The 18,564-nt window shown below is 38.0% G+C and overlaps 1 protein-coding gene across 3 annotated transcripts in view; it reads left to right on the top strand.

Annotated features, from left to right (window-relative positions):
- Nucleotides 1-18,564, top strand: part of DNMT3L (DNA methyltransferase 3 like) — a 60,888-nt gene that overhangs the window by 16,625 nt on the left and 25,699 nt on the right. For 2 of the 3 annotated variants that reach the window (XM_072615104.1, XM_072615105.1), the window contains exons 2-7: nucleotides 3,465-3,602; nucleotides 4,325-4,414; nucleotides 4,790-4,834; nucleotides 6,420-6,499; nucleotides 6,610-6,722; nucleotides 7,384-7,558. In XM_072615104.1, the coding sequence (XP_072471205.1) occupies nucleotides 3,500-3,602; nucleotides 4,325-4,414; nucleotides 4,790-4,834; nucleotides 6,420-6,499; nucleotides 6,610-6,722; nucleotides 7,384-7,558 (606 nt within the window). In that variant the 5' untranslated portion in view covers nucleotides 3,465-3,499. The remainder of the gene's footprint in view (nucleotides 1-3,464; nucleotides 3,603-4,324; nucleotides 4,415-4,789; nucleotides 4,835-6,419; nucleotides 6,500-6,609; nucleotides 6,723-7,383; nucleotides 7,559-18,564) is intronic. The other variant, XM_072615106.1, reaches the window with a different exon arrangement.

The following is an 18,564-nucleotide window of genomic DNA, read 5'->3' as shown; positions in this document are numbered from 1 at the left end:
CCTCATCTGTAGAAATGGGGATGATAATAGCATCTATTTCATAAGATTGTTGTGAGAATCAGCTGAGATAATATGTGTAAAATGCTTTGTATACCTTAAGGGGCTATGCGGATTAGTTATTTATTAGTATCACCATCATCATCTTCCCCTTGAACTTAAAATACAAGAATTACAAAGTCTTAAAATAGGAAAGAACCCAAAGGCCAAATAGTTTGATTTCTACATAAATGGGAATACTTTTTTTTACAATATTGTCAATCTAGCAGGTAGCATAGGTAGGGGACGGGGGGGAGTAGGTGGAGGGGAATGGTATTGGAATGGTGAAGAGGGAATGAGTTATCTCCTCTTTGGCTGCACTCTCTTCTCCTTTGCTTTACTCCTAACCTTGTTCTCTCCTTAGAGAGAGAAAAATTAGCTTTTACCAATCTTTGCCTCTTAAGAGCTTATATTTCTTTCTGTTTCATTATTTATTTATATCTATATCTATCCCTCTAGGCCACCCATGGCTTCTCCAACTGTATTTGGGCAAAGGAACACATAAGTTAATCATACAATAGCAATGATTACCTCATTTGTCTCAAAACAAGGAAGAAAAAGTAGCCTTGCTGTTGCAAGCTTCTTGTGAGCTTGCTTTAATATCTATGCCACGATTATATCTTTATATTATAGATATGCAAACTATAATATTTAGATCATGATTAAATGTTTAAAAATGTTTATATATTTTTTGAGGATGGGAGTGATTGAGAACAACTCAAGAGGGAAAGAGATTGAAAATTGCTATATGTACCAGAGCAAGATTTGTGGCTGAGGGGTCATAGTCAAAGGCAGGAAATGTTTATTTTAAAATGCCCAGATCACAGAAAACACATTCTCTGGAATCTCTGGAATCTCTCTCTCTCTCTCTCTCTCTCTCTCTCTCTCTCTCTCTCTCTCTCTCTCTCTCTCTCTCTCTCTCTCTCTATATATATATATATATATATATATATATATATATATATATGTACACACACACACACATATATATACATATATTTATATACAACATTATGTATACGGGTATATACATTTAAAACCAAGCACACTCTTAAAAATTTACTGTCAAGGTGAGTCAGCTATCAATCATTACCCATGACCTTGAGAAATCCACTCCCTAGAGAGTTATAGCTGAGGGTGGCTAGAAATGAAGGGAGAAGTAGTTTGGCCCAAATTGAGGTGTGTGTTCATGTGTAGGGTAGAGGTGGAGGTAACAGTGACCAAGAGTTTTGCCTGACTACTCACTATCCCTTTATGTCAGAAAAAAAGCAAGCAAGAAAAACACTTTTACATAAAGTTCCCAGATCTTTTAGGTGAGAAACACATCAAGAGGCGCATTTTACTTAGTAACATTTCTATCACTTGTGCCTAGGATGCTAGGTTCCTTTGAGTTCTCTTGCTGAGATTTCAGAGAACTCAGAAACTTGTCAGTTCCCAGCAAGTGGCATTACTTGTCTTTTGTGCCAGAAAAGAGCCCTCTTATGAATCTGTCTTGTATTCCTGCTGTAGGACAGGTTTTTGAATAATTGAAATCAACTACCATGTCCCACTAAATCTTTTCTTCTTTAATCCTGAGCCTGAGTCACTGGACTGGTCTGTGCCAGGCCTTGAATGGAACATGTAGTGGTGAGAATCATCTATATCAAAAAGAAAATTGAAGTGATGGGATCATAGACTCATATTTGCCCAATTTATATCAAGCCCATGTGCATTAGCTAGAAACATGAAACAGAGCATGAGGTAGGGAAGGGTACAAGAAAGGAAGGGTTCTAGGGGCAGCTCTATTTTTCCCCCTCAAAAAATAAATTGTGGCTGCAACTGATATTTCCAAAACTAGGATAGCTTGATGCCTTCCCTTCCCACCCCAAGCTAGGACCAGGATAAACAACTCTAGAAATGGTTGGGGAAAGTCAGAGAAGGGAAATATCTAGTGATGTCACCAAGAGGACTCAGGCGTAATTACTATCTGGCCATGGAAGATGTCTTATAACACTCACTCTCAGTATATCATTTAAACCAAGATCTTGCCAGGACTTGATCCACCTCCATTTCCTAAAACTCTAAATATTTTATAGGGAGGATTAGGATCCTACACAGAGTCAAAGGCTCTGATTATTTTCTCACCTCCAAAGTCTCAGGTAAGGCGGTTGCTAATGTTGGGAAAGTCATATCCAATGACTTTGGGTCAAAGACAGGAGGCCAGACTGAAAGCAAAGAAATGTATTAACATGCTAAGAAAATTGCTGATAGCAACTTCAGCTTTTTAGGGTACTGACTTCAATAACTTTTAAGTTCCACTTATAAATATGCAGCTAATTATCAACATTCTACAGCAACTTAGCATAGATAAGTATCATCTTTCATAGAAAAAGGAAGGATAGAGAAAAGGATAGAGAATCAATCAAAGGGTGAATACATACCATGTATCTGAAAAGAATTTGTTATCAGAATAAGACATTCCCCATTCACAGGCATGATATAAGGGTAAGTGACCAAGTACTTTTACAATTGTGAAAGAAGTCCTTTTAGACAAAGCTGTAATGTTTCATATCCAAGGACAACAAGTAGTTGTTATTTCAGTGGAGGGATTGTCTACTTTGTTGTGTCCTTGCATGGTTTGTTAGATTTTATTTCTCCTTATATTCCATATATTAGGCCCACCAGGCGGTTGGGGGTATTTCTACATGGTTAGTCTCTTAAGATATGAAATAATTGAGGTTCCTAGTATTCTCCCCACACCAATTAGTAAGGAAACTGAAAATTTCTATCGGGAAGGTTTCAGACATGGAATATTCTAGATAAAGGGAGGAGGGGATGGGTAAGAAAAGGGACATGGCTAGGATTTATATAAAGTCCATGGATCAAGAAAAGCCAGTCTCAGAAAACAAGTTACAACATAACCTAATTATATTTTTGAGTCCATATTTCTCCACCGTTCCCCTGGGGTGGGGGTGGGGGAGACAGAAAGTGGGAGGGAAAGAAGAGGGTGAAAAAGCCAGGGAAAGGAAGATACAAAGGGGAAGGGAGGGATGGAGTGGAGGGAAGAAAGCAGAAAGAAATAAAGAGGTGGAGAGAAAGGGAAGGGGGAGGAAAGAATGGGGTGAGGAAGAGGGAAGGAAAAAGGGTAATGGAAATGAAAGAGACAGAGAAATTCACATAACCAAATCTGTTCATTTCCATTCAATTCTCTCCCCTCCCCCCTCACTGCATAAACTTATAAAGGAGGCCTCGAACTATGAGGTCTGAGTTCCAAATCCTTCCAGACTGGAAGCACACTTCTCAGCAGCAATCCACACCCCTTTCCACTTAGGTCCGGCACTTTTTTTTTAAACTCACTTCACCCCATTAAACCTCTCTCATCACTCCCTATACCGTTCCTTTGTCTCGTTGTTATAAAAGAATAATCACTTTCCCTCCCGATGATTTAGAGTTGCAGAAAATTGAAAGAAGCTTCGTTAAAAGCATGGCCCACTCTCTCCTAGAAATTCTGAGCGATGTCTACCTAGGGAAGTCGGACACAGCGGAACACCTGGAGGAAGAAGAGCCACCGCATCCCGATGAAATAGGTAAGAAAATTGAAGCGGGGATACCTCTTGTTTCTGCAGCCTTCCGTATCAGAGTTGCAAAGGAAACTTGACTGATTCCCATTAAGACAATGGAGGGGGTCTTTAGAGAAGGGAGCAGGCAGAAGTGCTACATGGAGACCTACTTACTATTCGTGCTAGTGGAGCCCATTTATATATCGCTTTGATATTTAATAAGCACTTTCTTTAAAATGATCCAAATGAGAAAAATAAGATTCAGACAATTTAGAGACCTTTTCTAGATGTTAGGAAATGCCCTGCATCCTCCACCTTGGTTATAGGAAGGCTGTGTGAATTCTTGCTTCTGACATTATGGAAAGATATGGAGGAAAAATGTCACACGATATGGCGATAATAATTTCTGCAATACTGCTTTCACTAAGCTTTTTTCTCCCTACCAAAGAGTTCAAATTACTTTCATATTCATTGTCTCCTTTTATTCCTCTCATCCATACCTGTTACGTAGGATGAATAGCTGGAGTACCACGTCACCGATGGAGAAATGAGATTAACAAAAGAGGTCAAATCCAAAAAAAAAAAAAGTCCAAGGAAATAATGATGGAAAGAGAACCAAAACCCACATCTTTGACTCATTACATTTAGAAAAAAGCAGAATTTCTAGGAGGGGGGGAAAGAAGTTACCAGGTATTTGATTCTTATCATGAATTTGTATTTTCTGGATTCATTTCCATTTCTTGTCACAGTTGTGGTACTTGAAGAAGAAACAAGCCCCGAAGTGATATCTCTGGATTCTAGTGAAGGGTCACCTTGCTCATCACCAAGGCCCAGCAAAGGTTTGATTTTGAAATGTTTCTTATAAAGAAATTCTTTGAAAACCTTTACTCCCAGCAACTAGGTTATGGGAAACATCACCAGGTACTTAAAATCATTGTATAATTACATAAAAAATGAAGAGCAAGAGGTACAAATGTGTAATATAAGTGCCCAAACTGAGTATTTCCTACATGAAAACTGTAAAAAGGGAAATTTTTGAACATGATACTACCTTTGATACATATATATGTACATATGTGTACATACACATATGTACACATATGTACATATATAGTCTTCAGAGGCATAAGCAACTTTTAATGTAGATTTCTTTATAGACTTTAAAGAAACAACTTGCAGAGGGACAGAACTCCATTACCTGTGTTTTCTTCCAGATCTTATCGCATATGAAGTCATGGTTAACCAGAGAAATATAGAAGGTAAGTTTCCCCAAATCGTCACTCCAGTCAAAGGAGTATCCTAAGCTTCAGCTATGACAACTCATCAACTTTGTGTGTAACATGACAGAAGTATTGCAGCACCGTGCAAAGAGAGCTGTATTGGGAATAAAAAGACCTGGATTCAGATCCTGATTCTGTCACTCCCTGTGTGAACAAGTCATTTAACCTCTTTAAACCTTGATTTCCTCATCTGCAAAATGAGGGGGTTAGATTATATGAGGATGTCTTTAGATATTCCAACTTTGATTCTATGATACCATATTAGATACTATGAAGTTAAGCAAATATATATAGAACAGAATAGAATTATATGCATATGTGTGTAGAGATAGAGATATAAAATAGGAGCAGTTAGGGAGTGCAGTTTATAGAGTACTTGGAGGCAGAAAGACTTCTCTTCCTCAGTCCAAATCCAGCCTCATTCACTTACTAGCTGTGTGACCCTGGGCAAGTCACTTAACCCTATTTACCTCAGCTTTTCATCGATAAAAGTAGCTGGAGAAAGAAATAGCAAACCACGCCAGTATTTTTGCCAAGAAAACCCCAAATGGAGTTACCAAGTGTCAGACAAAGTAGAAACAATTAATCAACAACAATATTACATTATATATTTTATTTAATTTTATTTTTATTGTCAGTTGTAAGTTTTTTCTCTCCGCTCTTGGCACCTATTGAGAAGGCAAGAAATACAATACTATTATGCCCATGAAGTTGTGTAAATTATATTTCCTCATTAGCCATGTTTTTTTTTAAAAAAGCAATGAAAAAATAAAGTTTAAAAAATTACTTTAATCTGCACTATGAGACCATTATTTCTCTATCTGAAATTGGACAGCATTTTATAACATGAGTCCTTTGTAATAATGGTGGCTCATCGTATTGATCAGAATTACTGTGTCTTTCACGATTGCTTATCTTTACAATCTTGCTATTACAGAACAGATTGTTCCAGTTTTACTCATTTGCCTTTGAATTGGTTCATATAGGACTTCTAAGGATTTTCAAGCATGTGTATTTTAACATCATATTTTGATTATCTGGGGAAAAGTAACCGTTTTTAATGAAAACAGCACAAAGGGAGAGAAGAACAGTTTGCTGGAGCACTTTGCAAAAAGTAAATGTTCTAGGAGATAAGAGAAAAGCAGAGAATCATAGGTCTTTAGAGCAGGAAGGAAATTGAGAGGTCAACCCCTTCATTGTATAGAAAAGGAAACTGAGGGAAACCGGAAAAAGTCAGCAGCAGAGCCAGGAAACTTCCATTTCTAGACCTGTAATCAAGCATTCTTTCCACTACATCTTTGCTGCTCTTTGGATTGCAAGATCAGTTGAGTATGTAATTAAAACAAGTGGTTACAAACTAAGGCTATGTGTCTGTTTTTTTTTTTTTTTTAGTACTGAGTATCCAAATATAAAGTCATTATGGAACAATACTACCAGATTTTTAACTTTTCAAAAAGTATATTTTTTGATGGTATGGAAATGAATACTGTATCGCATAAGGATAGCAGAGCAGTGTCATTGAATATAAACTTTATACTTTAAACACATCAAATGTTTATTTTAGATCTCTGCATATGCTGTGGCAGTTTTCAGATTCATACGCAACATCCCTTATTTGATGGAGGAATGTGTATTCCATGTAAGGTAAGCAGCCATAACCCTGACAAGGGGGAGTACAAATTCTAGAATCTGTATGGATGACATTTTTAAGAAGCGAAAATATTTTCGTAACTGGACTGTTACTATTTCCCAAGGACAACTTCTTGGAGTCATTCTTCTTATATGGTGAAGATGGGTATCGTCCTCTTTGTACAGTCTGCTGCTCAGGGGAGATACTACTCACATGTGAAAACCCCAGTTGTAACAGGTAAGAAGGCACAAGTAACATGGAAACACACTCTAAAAGCATGAACCAGCTTCATTTTTATATAACTTGAAATGGACTCAAGCTAAGAGGTAATTGCTGGGGCAAGAAAATTGCCCATCTTGCTTAGAAGTTCAACCTGGATAGAATTCTTTCTTCTCTCCTGCCTCTGCTCCCCCAGATCCTTTCCTTGGAAGGTCTCATTTAGAAACTATCTGTATAAATATTTGGGTGCAGCATTCTTCTATTTGGTCCCCTCAAAATCTATTTTATATCCACCTAGTATAGTTGGAAGAATGTTGAATGTGGAGCCAGATGCTGGGTTTGAATCAGCTTTTTCTATTTTGTGACCTTCAGCATGCCACATGGCCTGTATTCTTCTTCTAACAAAACAGTTCTGTAGTTCTGTGTCCTGATATTATCTGTATAAATTATTTATGTCTCCTCTCTTTGCCTTCCACAATTTCTTATCCACTTCTGATATCCTAATTCCAATAACTTTTAATTAAGAAACAAGTAGTTCAAAACTTATTTTTCAAATGAGCCATTCTGCATTTGATTTTTGTCATGTAGAGAAAAAACAAGTCAATCAGTCATGGAGGGATTTCTGAGTTGTCAATGGAAGAACTCTAATGGACATTTTTGTTTGGTTGGTTGGTTGTAGATGTTACTGTTCTGAGTGTGTTGATGCCCTTGTAAATCCTGGGAGTTCTGCAAAATTTCAAGCAATGAGTAACTGGAAATGCTTCTTGTGTCTACCCTTGATATCAGAAAATGGACTACTGAAGAAGAGGAGGAAATGGCAGGAGAACCTAAAGGATTTCTACAATCGAGAGTCTGTAAGCAACATTAAAACTTTAAAAATTAACCAATGAATAGAAAGGATTTTGTTAAGATTAATGGACCTGAAAAGTGATTTACTTCTTCCTGCTATCTATATGTGTTATGATGATACATTTAGTAAATGTTATATTTTTAGTCTTTTAAGCACATTTTCTATCTCTCTTTTCCCTTCTCACCTTTCTCTTTTCTCTTTGCTGTGAGTGAAGTTCCATTTTATAACAGTATTTTTAATAAAATATGAGGAAATTTTAATTCCTATATTTTTTTCTTTACAATCTTGATGACTAGGCCCTTCCAAAAAGTAGGAAAAGGTATTTGTTGGAGAAACAGAAATTTATCTCCAGTTGTTCTTAAATTCCAGCAGGTGGAAGCAAAGACTAGTCCACTGGGCTTTTAAAGGACGGCGTTGTCATTGTGATCTGCTGCATTCATGGAGCAGAATCCAAGCAGGTTCTCAGAAAACAGACTTTTCCAAGACCTGGAAGACAAGCCCTTAATATGCCCTTAATCTAGTCTTATATTGACTCAGAAAAAGAGTCCAAATAACTGACAAATGTGAGGAAGCTAAACTTTCTGTGGGTGATTAATAGGTGCTTAATGAAAACTTATCAGGAAGTTTAGTCTGACCTTAATGCATTATATTATTTCCATTCATTGAGACTTCTAATGAAATACAATAACATGCAGCATGGCTGTTCCAGATTCTTGAAGTTAACATTTTAGAGGAAATTTCAGATTGTGTTTACTTATGTCTTCCATTGCATTGAGATTCAGCTTCATAAGAACAACGAAGGAGAGGCATTGACTAGACAGTATTTCTTCTGAAAAATATCTAGGGGTTTCAGTGGACTAAATAGTCACTATGAATCAGGAATGTTATTTTTATCTATTCCTTCCTTTGCTTGTTTGCTTACTTATTTATGCAGAGAGCTATCATTTCATTGGGAGAGCTAACATCAGGATGGGCAGGGATGACATAGTGACCTGCAGTCAAGAAGTCCTGACTTCAAATCTGGCCTCAGACACTTACTAGCTATGTGACCCTGGTCTAGTCACTTAACCCTGTTGGCTTTGGTTTCCAAATCTATAAAATGAGCTGGAGAAAGAAATGGCAAAACACTCCAATATCTTTGCCAAGAAAACTCTAAATGGGGTCACAAAGAGTCAGGAAGGACTGAACAACATCAACAACTTCAGGGAATGACCATTCTTCATCAATTCCGATCAAAGCCACCTGGAGTCTGTGGAGTTTGAGAGGGGGTCTCTGAACCTGGGTCTTCCTGACTCCAAGGCCAGCATCCTATCCCTTTCACCATGTTGCTCTTCAATAATAAGATACAGCAGCCAGAAAAGTTAATGCACTCTAAGGCTACACTAGGAGAAGTTCAGTGGCCAGGACTAGAGAAATTATAATCCAGATGTGCTTTGGTCCAATCAGACCACTTCTGGTCTAGTGTGTTTAATTCTAGGTGCTGCATAGTCAAATAGACATTGATAAACTGGAGAACACCCAGGGAAGGACAACCAGAATAGTGAAGAACCTTGAGATGATGCCCTGTGATATTGGTTAAAGGAACTAGATATATTTATAAAATCTGGAAAAGAGAGGATGTGGATGGCATACTAGCTATCTGTGTATTTAAAGAGTTGTTAAGTGGGAAAAGGCCATTGACTGTTTACCTCAGGTTGAAGTCAATCCCTCCTTAGCTGAACTTCCAACAGAAGAAGAGGTTTTGAGGGCCATTAGGCTCCTTTCATGTGGCAAAGCACCTGGTGCTGATTCTATTCCAGCTGAGATTTACAAGGTAGGGGACTATTGCTCATACAAAAACTGACTGGAATTTTCCAGTCAAGAGGAGGTTATCCCCCAGGAGTTTAAGGATGCCTCCATTGTCCATCTCTATAAAGGTAAAGGAAATAGATTGATCTGTGACAATCACAAGGGGATCTCTCTCTTTGTCACTGCTGGCAAGATTCTTGCTAGAGTCTTCCTTAATAGGCTGATCCTTCACCTGGAAGATAGTCAAATACCTGGGAGCCAGTGTGCCTTCAGGAAGGACCAAGAAACAGTTGATATGATATTTGCTGCCCTACAGCTACAAGAGAAATGCCAGGACCAGAAAAGAGGTCTGTGCACAATGTTTGTGGATCTGACCAAGACCTTTGACACTGTTAGTCGTGAGAGCTTATGGAAAATTATGTCAAAATTTGGTTGCCCAGAGAAGTTCATCAGTATTGTACATCAATTTCACGATGGCGTGTTTGCCTGGGTTCTGGATAGTGGACAATGCTCTTGTGCCTTCCCAGTCCCCAGTGGAGTGAAACAAGGCTGTGTGCTTGCTCTCATACTTTTTAGCATGATGTTTTCATCCATGTTTTCAAATGCTTTCAATGAAGATGAACATGGCATCAAGGTTAACTACCGTACTGATGGTAAGTTCTTTGATTTGAAAAGGCTACAAGCCAAGACCAAAGTGGAGGGAGTGTTGGTGCATGATTTTCAGATGATTGTGCGCTCAATACAGCCTCTGAAGCTGAGATGCAACAAAGTATGGATCAATTCTCTGCTGCTTGTGCTAATGTTGGCCTAATAATTAACACCAAGAAAACACAGGTGCTCCATCAGCCACCACCACCCCATTCATATGTGGAACCAACAGTTACAACAAATGGAGCAGTTGTTTTTAATTATTTTATTTGCTTTAAGTTTTCTACAATCACTTCCATGTATCTTAGATTTTCTCTGCTTCTTTCCCCTCTTTACCCCCTCCCTCCCTAAACCCTCCCTGAGACATCATACAATCTTACATAGGTTCTACACCTACATTCTTATCAAATACATTTTCACCTTAGTCATGTTGCATAAATGAATTAAAATGAATGGGAGAAACCATAAAACAAAACTAAATACAAGAGAAAAAGATCTGCTTCATTCAGCAATCCAATTCCCTAGTTCATTCTCTGGATGTGGAAGGTGTTTTGCCTCAAGAGTCCATTGGGAATTTTTTATGTCCAAGCACTGCAATGAAGGACTAAGTCTAGGACTAAGGACTAAGAAGAATTCCTTGCAACTGTGGTTGTTGCTGTGTACAAATTTCTCCTGGTTCTGCTCCTTTCATTCAGCATCAGTTCATAGAAGTCCTTCCAGGCCTCTCTGAAGTCTTCCTGTTCATCATTTCTTATAGCACAATAGTATTCCATTACATTCATATACCACAACTTGTTCAGTCATTCCCCAGTTGATTGGCATTCCCTTGATTTCCAGTTTTGGGTTACCACAAAGAGAGCTGCTATAAACATTTTTGTACATGTGGGACCCTGTCCCATTTTTGTGATCTTTTTGGAATACAGTCCTAGAAGTGATCAAATGGAGAAGTTTTGACTGCTGTAGATAAGTTCACTTACCTTGGTAGTGTACTTTCCAGGGATCTACACATTGACAATGAGGTTGATACAGGCATTGCCAGAACTAGTTCAGTATTTGGGAGGCTCCGAAGAAAAGTTTGGGAGAGAAGAGGTATTAGACTGACTACCAAACTGAAGATCTACAGAGCTGTTGTGCTGACCTCATTGTTGAATGCCTGTGATACATGGACAGTCTACCAGCGCCATGCCAGGAAACTGAATCATTTTCATTTGAACTCTTAGGAAGATTCTGAAGATCACCTGACAGGATAAGGTACCAGACACTGAAGTCCTTGCTTGAGCTGAACTGCCAAGCATTCAAACTATGCTTTCTGATAGGCTGACCATGTTGTTCAAATGCAAAATATATGCTTGCCAAAAAGACTATTTTATGGAGAACTCACATGGGGCATGAGAAGTAATACAAGGACACTCTCAAGGTCTCTCTCAAGAACTTTGGACTTGATTATGCGACATGGGAAACACTGGCACAGGACCACTCAGAATGCATGCCCACATCAGAAAGGGTATTGTGCTCTATGAGCAAAGGAGCACTAAGAAAACATAGGATGTGCAAATTTGGAGTAACCACCCCAAGTGTTCACATGGATTATCTATGGTGGAACATTCTGAGCTCGTATTGGTCTAATCAGTCGTACACACTGAAACTTCACTTTCTCGTGGTGATGTCATTTTGGTCCTCTTGGAAAATAAAGGACAACAACCAACCAACCAAGTAGAAAAGGGAGGACATATGCATTTATTTAGCAGCTACTACTATGTGTCAGGCACCATGCTAAATGCTTTAAAAATATTATCTTATTTGATTCTCATAACAATTCTGGGAGCTACATGTTATTATTACCCTCATTTTATAGTATATTGAGATAGACTTGATCTAGATCACATAACTCACAAGTGTCTGAGACTAGCTTTGAACTCAGATCTCCTGGATTCCAGTCCTCTATCCACTGCCCCACTCAGTTGTTTCAATTCTACTCTGTTCTTGAGATGAAAATTAGAAGCAATGTAAGGAAGTTTTTTCCTTGCCTCAGACCTAAATCTAACACTTTGAAACTGCCAAACAATTAGAGCTGTACAAAGATAAAATAAGCTGCATCAGGAAGTAGTAGGTCTTCTCTTAAAAATGGTTCAAGGAAAATATTATTAAGAATTTTATTTGTAAGGGAAGTGTGGGATTAGATGCCTGAAATTCTGAGATTAGTAGCATGATAGGAATCAATCAGACTGGGAAGTGTTAGGACTAGGGATTAGATTTGTAATTTCACTGATAGATCCCTGGAAAGCATACTGCCTTTACCACTACAGGTCAGGACCTTCTCTGCAACTTCTAGATTTAAGGAGTAGCCTAGAGAATGAAGAAGTGGAGTGACTTGCACAGGGTCACACAGTCACTATGCAGCAGAGCCAGAACCTGAACCAGTCTTCTTTGCTTCTAGGCCAGCTCTTTTTAGTTCTTCACAAATTTCCAGTAGTAGTCACTGAATCCTAGAAGAGTCTTCAGCTCTCAAGAATTCTTCAGCTCTGGCTAGATGTTTGGTGTTCCTTCTTTCTCAAGATCAGCACTCACTCCCAGCTATCTGTTAAAGACTCTGCAGATCCGGTATTTGTTAACTGACAGCTTTGGGTCATTGACTTCTAACCTGTCTAAAACCTTCTGTGGTCTTTCATTATGCTCTTCCAACTATTTTTCAAATAAGATTAAATGATTCAGATACACCAATACTTCCAAGGACTCCATTTCAACAAACAGGGTTCTTTAAAGAGGCAATTAAGGAATCCTGGTAATTGTAAAATTATTAGGGAATCATAATTGTTCCTAAGGCATTGAAAAGTGGCAGAAGTCTCATAAGGTCTTTGGTGCATGTGTTGGCATTTTTAGAATTTCATTAGATGGATGAAGACATCTTCTCCTTATCTTCTTCTGCCATGGGGATCTGATAGTCTTCACTGTACAGGTCCTATACTAACAAACACTTGGCTACCCAACAAGCAATCCAAAACACCTTTACTCCTGACATGGTTTACTGATACACCTTATTTCTTTATTCAAAATTCTAAAGCTCACAAATACCCAGATCTTCCCTCTCTTTTTCTAAATCTCCACTCTTGGCAAGGCATCCAGACTATAAGAGTTTGTGATGATTCTTTCATGTTCATCAAGTTGTCCCATCTCTGAGAGAACAGTTTTCTGAGATTATTCTCAAAAAAGGTAAGAGTTAATGAAGCAGTTGTATATGTTTCTGTTTGGATAGATCCTACATATGGAGTGAGATTATACCAGTTCACATGCTGATTTTCTTCCTCAGATAATCCTTCTGCTCCTTAGCCATGAGTCTCCAAAGTTGAACTTCCCACAATTTAGTCTTTGATCTGAAAGATCCAATGCCTCTTTGATGCTCCAAGACAGCACTGTCCTTTATCTCTTGTAAGCTTCCTCAAAAGAAGCATGAGTTGTCAGGTGTTAAAGTTTTCTGCCTGCCTTTCCAGTTGGTTCCAATCAATGCTGAAATTCCAGGAATATTTTCTAAGGCTAGTCTTAATTAGGCCATGGCATTCATCTTCTCACTTCCACCCACGCCTTCCTCGGAAGGAACTCCAAAGTCACTATAACAAAGCCCTAAAATGAGTGGTTTCCTTCTCATTTAGTACACAGAGGCTAACCCCTGGCATTTACCATAATTACATATGGTGCAAGACCCTTTCATAAAATGATGGGAATATAACTGTCCCTTAAGCGCAACAGCTTATTAACAATGTACTTTACATCTTCAACTTTTACTATTAATGCTCCACAAAATCTTATGGGTCCAGATGGAAAGGATCCATGAAAGTTGTGTAGGTCAAAGATTAAGCACTTTGAAGTCTGGGGAAGTTCTCATTCTGACCACTATTTCCACATCTGGGTGCCAGGCTAATGTCCTTGGGTATCTGCCAATCAGCACTGAATTTGTCTCAAGAGTTCTCAGCATTCATGATCCTATCATGTCCATGCCTATTGAACTACAAAGCTCAGCCTCTCAAGGTAGTTGCTATTGGTTCTCTCCATGAAGGAGCCAGCCTTCAGTTCCCATTTCAAGTCCCTTTTTGCTTTCCCAAGAAAGGCTTTGTGCATTTGTGTCTTCAACAGGCTTGACCTGACATTTGGTGACATCTGGATGATTTGAGAAGCCAACTTTTTGGTTACTATGGTGCATACCTAAGAAAAAAACAAAGAAAAAATGCAGACCAGTCCTTGCTGCAAAGGATTTCCACCTACTCTCTCTGTCCTCTATTGTCTATTTTATTTACCAGCTATATAAAATCTAAATAAGTGATAGATTATGTGCCCACATTATTAATTGCATCCATAACTTTCCTTCCTTGTATCAATCTAGTACAATCCATACTCTCCATGGATGCTTCTCCTTTGATTAGTACTCTATGAAACAACACTTCAGCATTGCACAGTGAGACACTTTTCCATTTCCTGTTGAAGATTATCAAGAGATTTCACACAGAAACCATATTTACTCTTAGAGCCACAAAATTTACTGTCTGACATCTCCAAACATCTGTGGTTGTAGTGTTGCATTTTTTTTCTTTTTTTTTTGAATGCAGGTGGGGTTAAATGATTTGCCTTCTTCCTCCTCCTCCTCCTTTTTCTTCTACTTCTTCTCCTCCTCCTTATTCTTTTTCTTCTTCCTCTTCTTCTTCTTCCTCCTCCTCCTCCTCCTTTTTCTTCTTCTCCTCTTTCTCATCCTTCTCCTTCTCCTTTTTCTTGTCACTCCTATGTCACCTCCAAAGTATATCCTAGCCAAGACTAAAGGGTTCCTTTTCTTGATGGTGAGAAGCATTCCTGGCTCTCTCTGTTGAGTGCGTTGTAACTCTGGGATTGGCTAACAGTCAGCACCCTGTGACTAGATCGTACCATTGTTAGCTCTTGCTAATTGACTTCTAAGGGAAGTGTCTTTTGCTTCAATATGTTTCTTACATTGTCCACTCTGCTTTCCCAAGGAAGATTTTAATCTCATTCACCAATTTCTTTTCAGCAATGGGAGAAGGGAAGGTGATAGTAGAAGTAAAAGGCAGAAATTAATTTTCAATGATACTTTTTTAAAAAGGGGAGAGAATAGAGTTTACAAACTATTGGCTAGTGGGTTTGATTTAGATTCCTGGGAAAAAATTCTAGAATGGAACATTAAAGAAATAGTGAATTTCTTTTAAAAAGGGAGATGGTGATTCCAAATGTCCAACTTGTCTTCATCAAAAACAGATATGCTTGATTAACTTCATTTCCCTTTTTCATAGGATTTCTAAACTAGTAGAGTAGAAGAATGCTGTGGATATTGTTTACCTGGATTTTAACAAAGATTTTTGTCAATTATCTCACACAGGTTTTGTGGAGAAAATAAACCAGATAGATTTAGAGTTGGTTGGATGGCCAGGCTCATAGTAGTCCAATATAAGTGTGGTAGAATGTTTCTAGTGGAGTACCTCAGGGACCTGTTTAACATTTTTTTCAGTGACTGGGATAAAGACATAGATGGCACTCTCATCACATCTGCAAATGATGCAGGGCTGGGAGGGATAACTGAAGTTGTGGATGATGAAGTCAGAATCCAAAAGGATACTGACAAGCATTGGGTTGAATTTAACATGATAAAATTTTATAGAGATAATTACACCTGGGTACAAAAAATAAACACAACATGTACATACATACATACATATATACGTGTGTATATGTATACACACGTATATATGTACGTATATATACACATGTTATTATTTTATTAAGAGGCCTGTGTAGACATCAGTTGTTCTAAAAATTATCTGGGGATTTTAGTGTACCACAAGCTCAATATGAGTCAACATAATGATGTGACCAGCAAATATGCTAATTCAGTCTTGGGCTATATTGAGAGGGTCATATCTTACAGGATTGGAGAAGAGGTGGTAGGATTGTAAACTACCCTTTTCAGACCTCATTTGGGGTATTGTGTTCAGTTCTGGACACCACAATGTAAGAAATACATTGGGGGCTGCTAAGTGGCACAGTGAATAGAGCACCAGACCTAGAGTCAGGGGAATTTGAGTTCAAATCCAGCCTCAGACTCTTTCTAGCTGTGTGATCCTGGGCAAGTCACTTAACCCAATATGCCTTTTAAAAAAAGACATTGATAAACTGGATAGTGCCCAGCAGAGGACAGCCATAATGGGATAATAATACCGACAATAATGACTGGCATTTATGTAAGTGCTTTATAAATATTATACCATTTATTGTGCACAGTTACCTTGGAGGGATATGCTCTTATTACTCTCATTTTATAAATGAGTAAACTGGGGCAAACAGGATAAGTGACATGCCCAGGGTTACTTGGCTGTTAAGTATTTCAGTTGGGGTTTGAACTCAGATCTTTCTGATTCCAGGTCCAGCATTTTATCCACTTCAAGAATGTTTGAAATTCACTATTTCCTGCCTCTGCAGGAAGATTTAATGCTGAAATAGAGAGAAGGAAGTACAAAACATGAAGTACAGAAGTAAATCCATAAATGACTTTGTTGTTAAAGCAAAAGTCATCAATAAGACTTTAAAAAACAACCCTTTGATAGAGCAAAATATAGGCTTAAAGGATATCCTTTAATAAGATTTCTCCATATGTTGAGATCATACAAAAATCACTGAAAAACACAATAGAAAAGACAATACAAAGAGTGTGTTGGATTTGTAGTTCCTAAGACCTGGGTTCAAATTCTTCCTCAAGCATTTACTAGCTATGGGACCTCAGGCAACGCACTGAAACTTTAAAATGAGAGGATTGGGCTTGATGACGTATAAGGTTCTTTCCAACTCTAAATCTATAACCCTGTTATTAACTTTATTCAATGACACAATGATCATTAATGTAAATTATATCATCCAGCATAGAGCCCAAATAGAAGAATTTCCTATAGATCGCGAGGCTCTCCAGATGTTCCTCTTTGCAGATTACTTTGGTTTGACGCTTATCTGTCCACGGAATGTAATAGAGCCTCTTAAGTGAGGTCCATTGGTCATTCAATAGACCTAACAGTTCACACAGGAAATATCAATTGATGTGGTTTCACCTCACTTCCTGCAAATTGGTGATGATCAAAAACAAAAATAGTCATTAGTGAGGGGGTGTGGGAAGACAGGCACACTGATGCTCTACTGGTGAAGGTGCAATATAATCCAACAATTCTAGGTTTCAAGTGAAGGAATTATGCAATAAAAATGTGACTGAACTGTCAATATTTTTTGACCCAGTAATTTCACTCCTGGGCAGATAACCAAAGGAAATAAAGGTCTAGTATGTACCCCAACATTCATAGGCACATGCTTTGTTGTAACAAACAACTGAAAGCAAAGTGGTTGCCTGTTGATTGGGAACAACATTATTTTTTAATGCCACAGGAATATAATAAAATTTTACTTTGCCGTAAGAAATGACAAATTCTAGAAATTCAGAAAAACATGAGAAGATTTATATGAACAAAAATGAGCAAAATATGTAGAACCAAGAAAATATACACAATGACTTCAGGAAAGTAAATTAATCACTTCTTAAGAAGTCATTCCACTCTTGAGTAATGGGAAAACCAATGAAGACCCTACAGAAGAGAATAAAAAACTATCTCTTCTCTCATGGTAGAACTATGAGAAAAGAATGTGTGCATGTATTGTCTGGAAGGTTTCTTTGTCAAATATTTACGTGTAATTGTAGCTCTTTGTCACAAAGGAGGGCTACATATGGTAATGGACTGAGAAATGACTATGATGGAAAGACAAAGAGAATAAAGAAAATATTCTTCGATAAAAATCAACTGATAAAGCATACCTATAGTTTATACTATTCAGTTGGATGAACTGATCCATCAGAACAAATATCTGGACAAATACTGAAGATGTAAAATGAACTAGTTCCAAAACTGAATAAGAGCAGATTGACCTGGCTCATGTTTGGGAAACGAGAGCACTGTCTATGATACAATGCTCCTCCTCCCCAATCTTTTCACTAAAATAAAATTCTAAGTTTTAAACACCAATATTCTTCCACTGATACTCTGTGGCTAGGAATTGTGGAATATACAGTCTTTGAAAACATCTCAATTGCAATTTATCTAAAGGATAGAAGCTATCCTACTAATATAAGCTGAGAATAAATATGTTGTAACATATTACCCATAATGAATTGTGCACAAGTAACATTAAAAATCACTGTGTAAATGTGTGGTTAGCAAGGATGACCAGTCTTGTAGTGAGAGGTAAGGATAATACAAGAACAGTTCATGTTTTGCACTGGTATTCATATATTGTTAAGAGATTTAGAGGAAGGCTTTATTCGTATTGGATATTTGAGGGAAGATGTGGGTATGTTGTTTCACAGGATGAGAAGGCTTAGATGGGCTGTAATTCAAACTGGGAGGAGTTGAGAATTCTCATGTTACAGATGAGGAAACTGAGGAAGACAGGTTTTTAATTTCCCATTGAAGTTAGGGAGTGTGAGGCAGGAGTTGAACTCAAGTCTTTCTGACTAGTCCATCCTTCTATCTAGTTGTTTATCAGGGC

The sequence above is a fragment of the Notamacropus eugenii genome, chromosome 5 (assembly GCF_028372415.1).
Source record: "Notamacropus eugenii isolate mMacEug1 chromosome 5, mMacEug1.pri_v2, whole genome shotgun sequence".
Classification (NCBI taxonomy): domain Eukaryota; kingdom Metazoa; phylum Chordata; class Mammalia; order Diprotodontia; family Macropodidae; genus Notamacropus; species Notamacropus eugenii.
The sequence above is the reverse complement of the archived record's forward strand: the minus strand, read 5'-3'. Positions and strand labels throughout refer to the sequence as shown.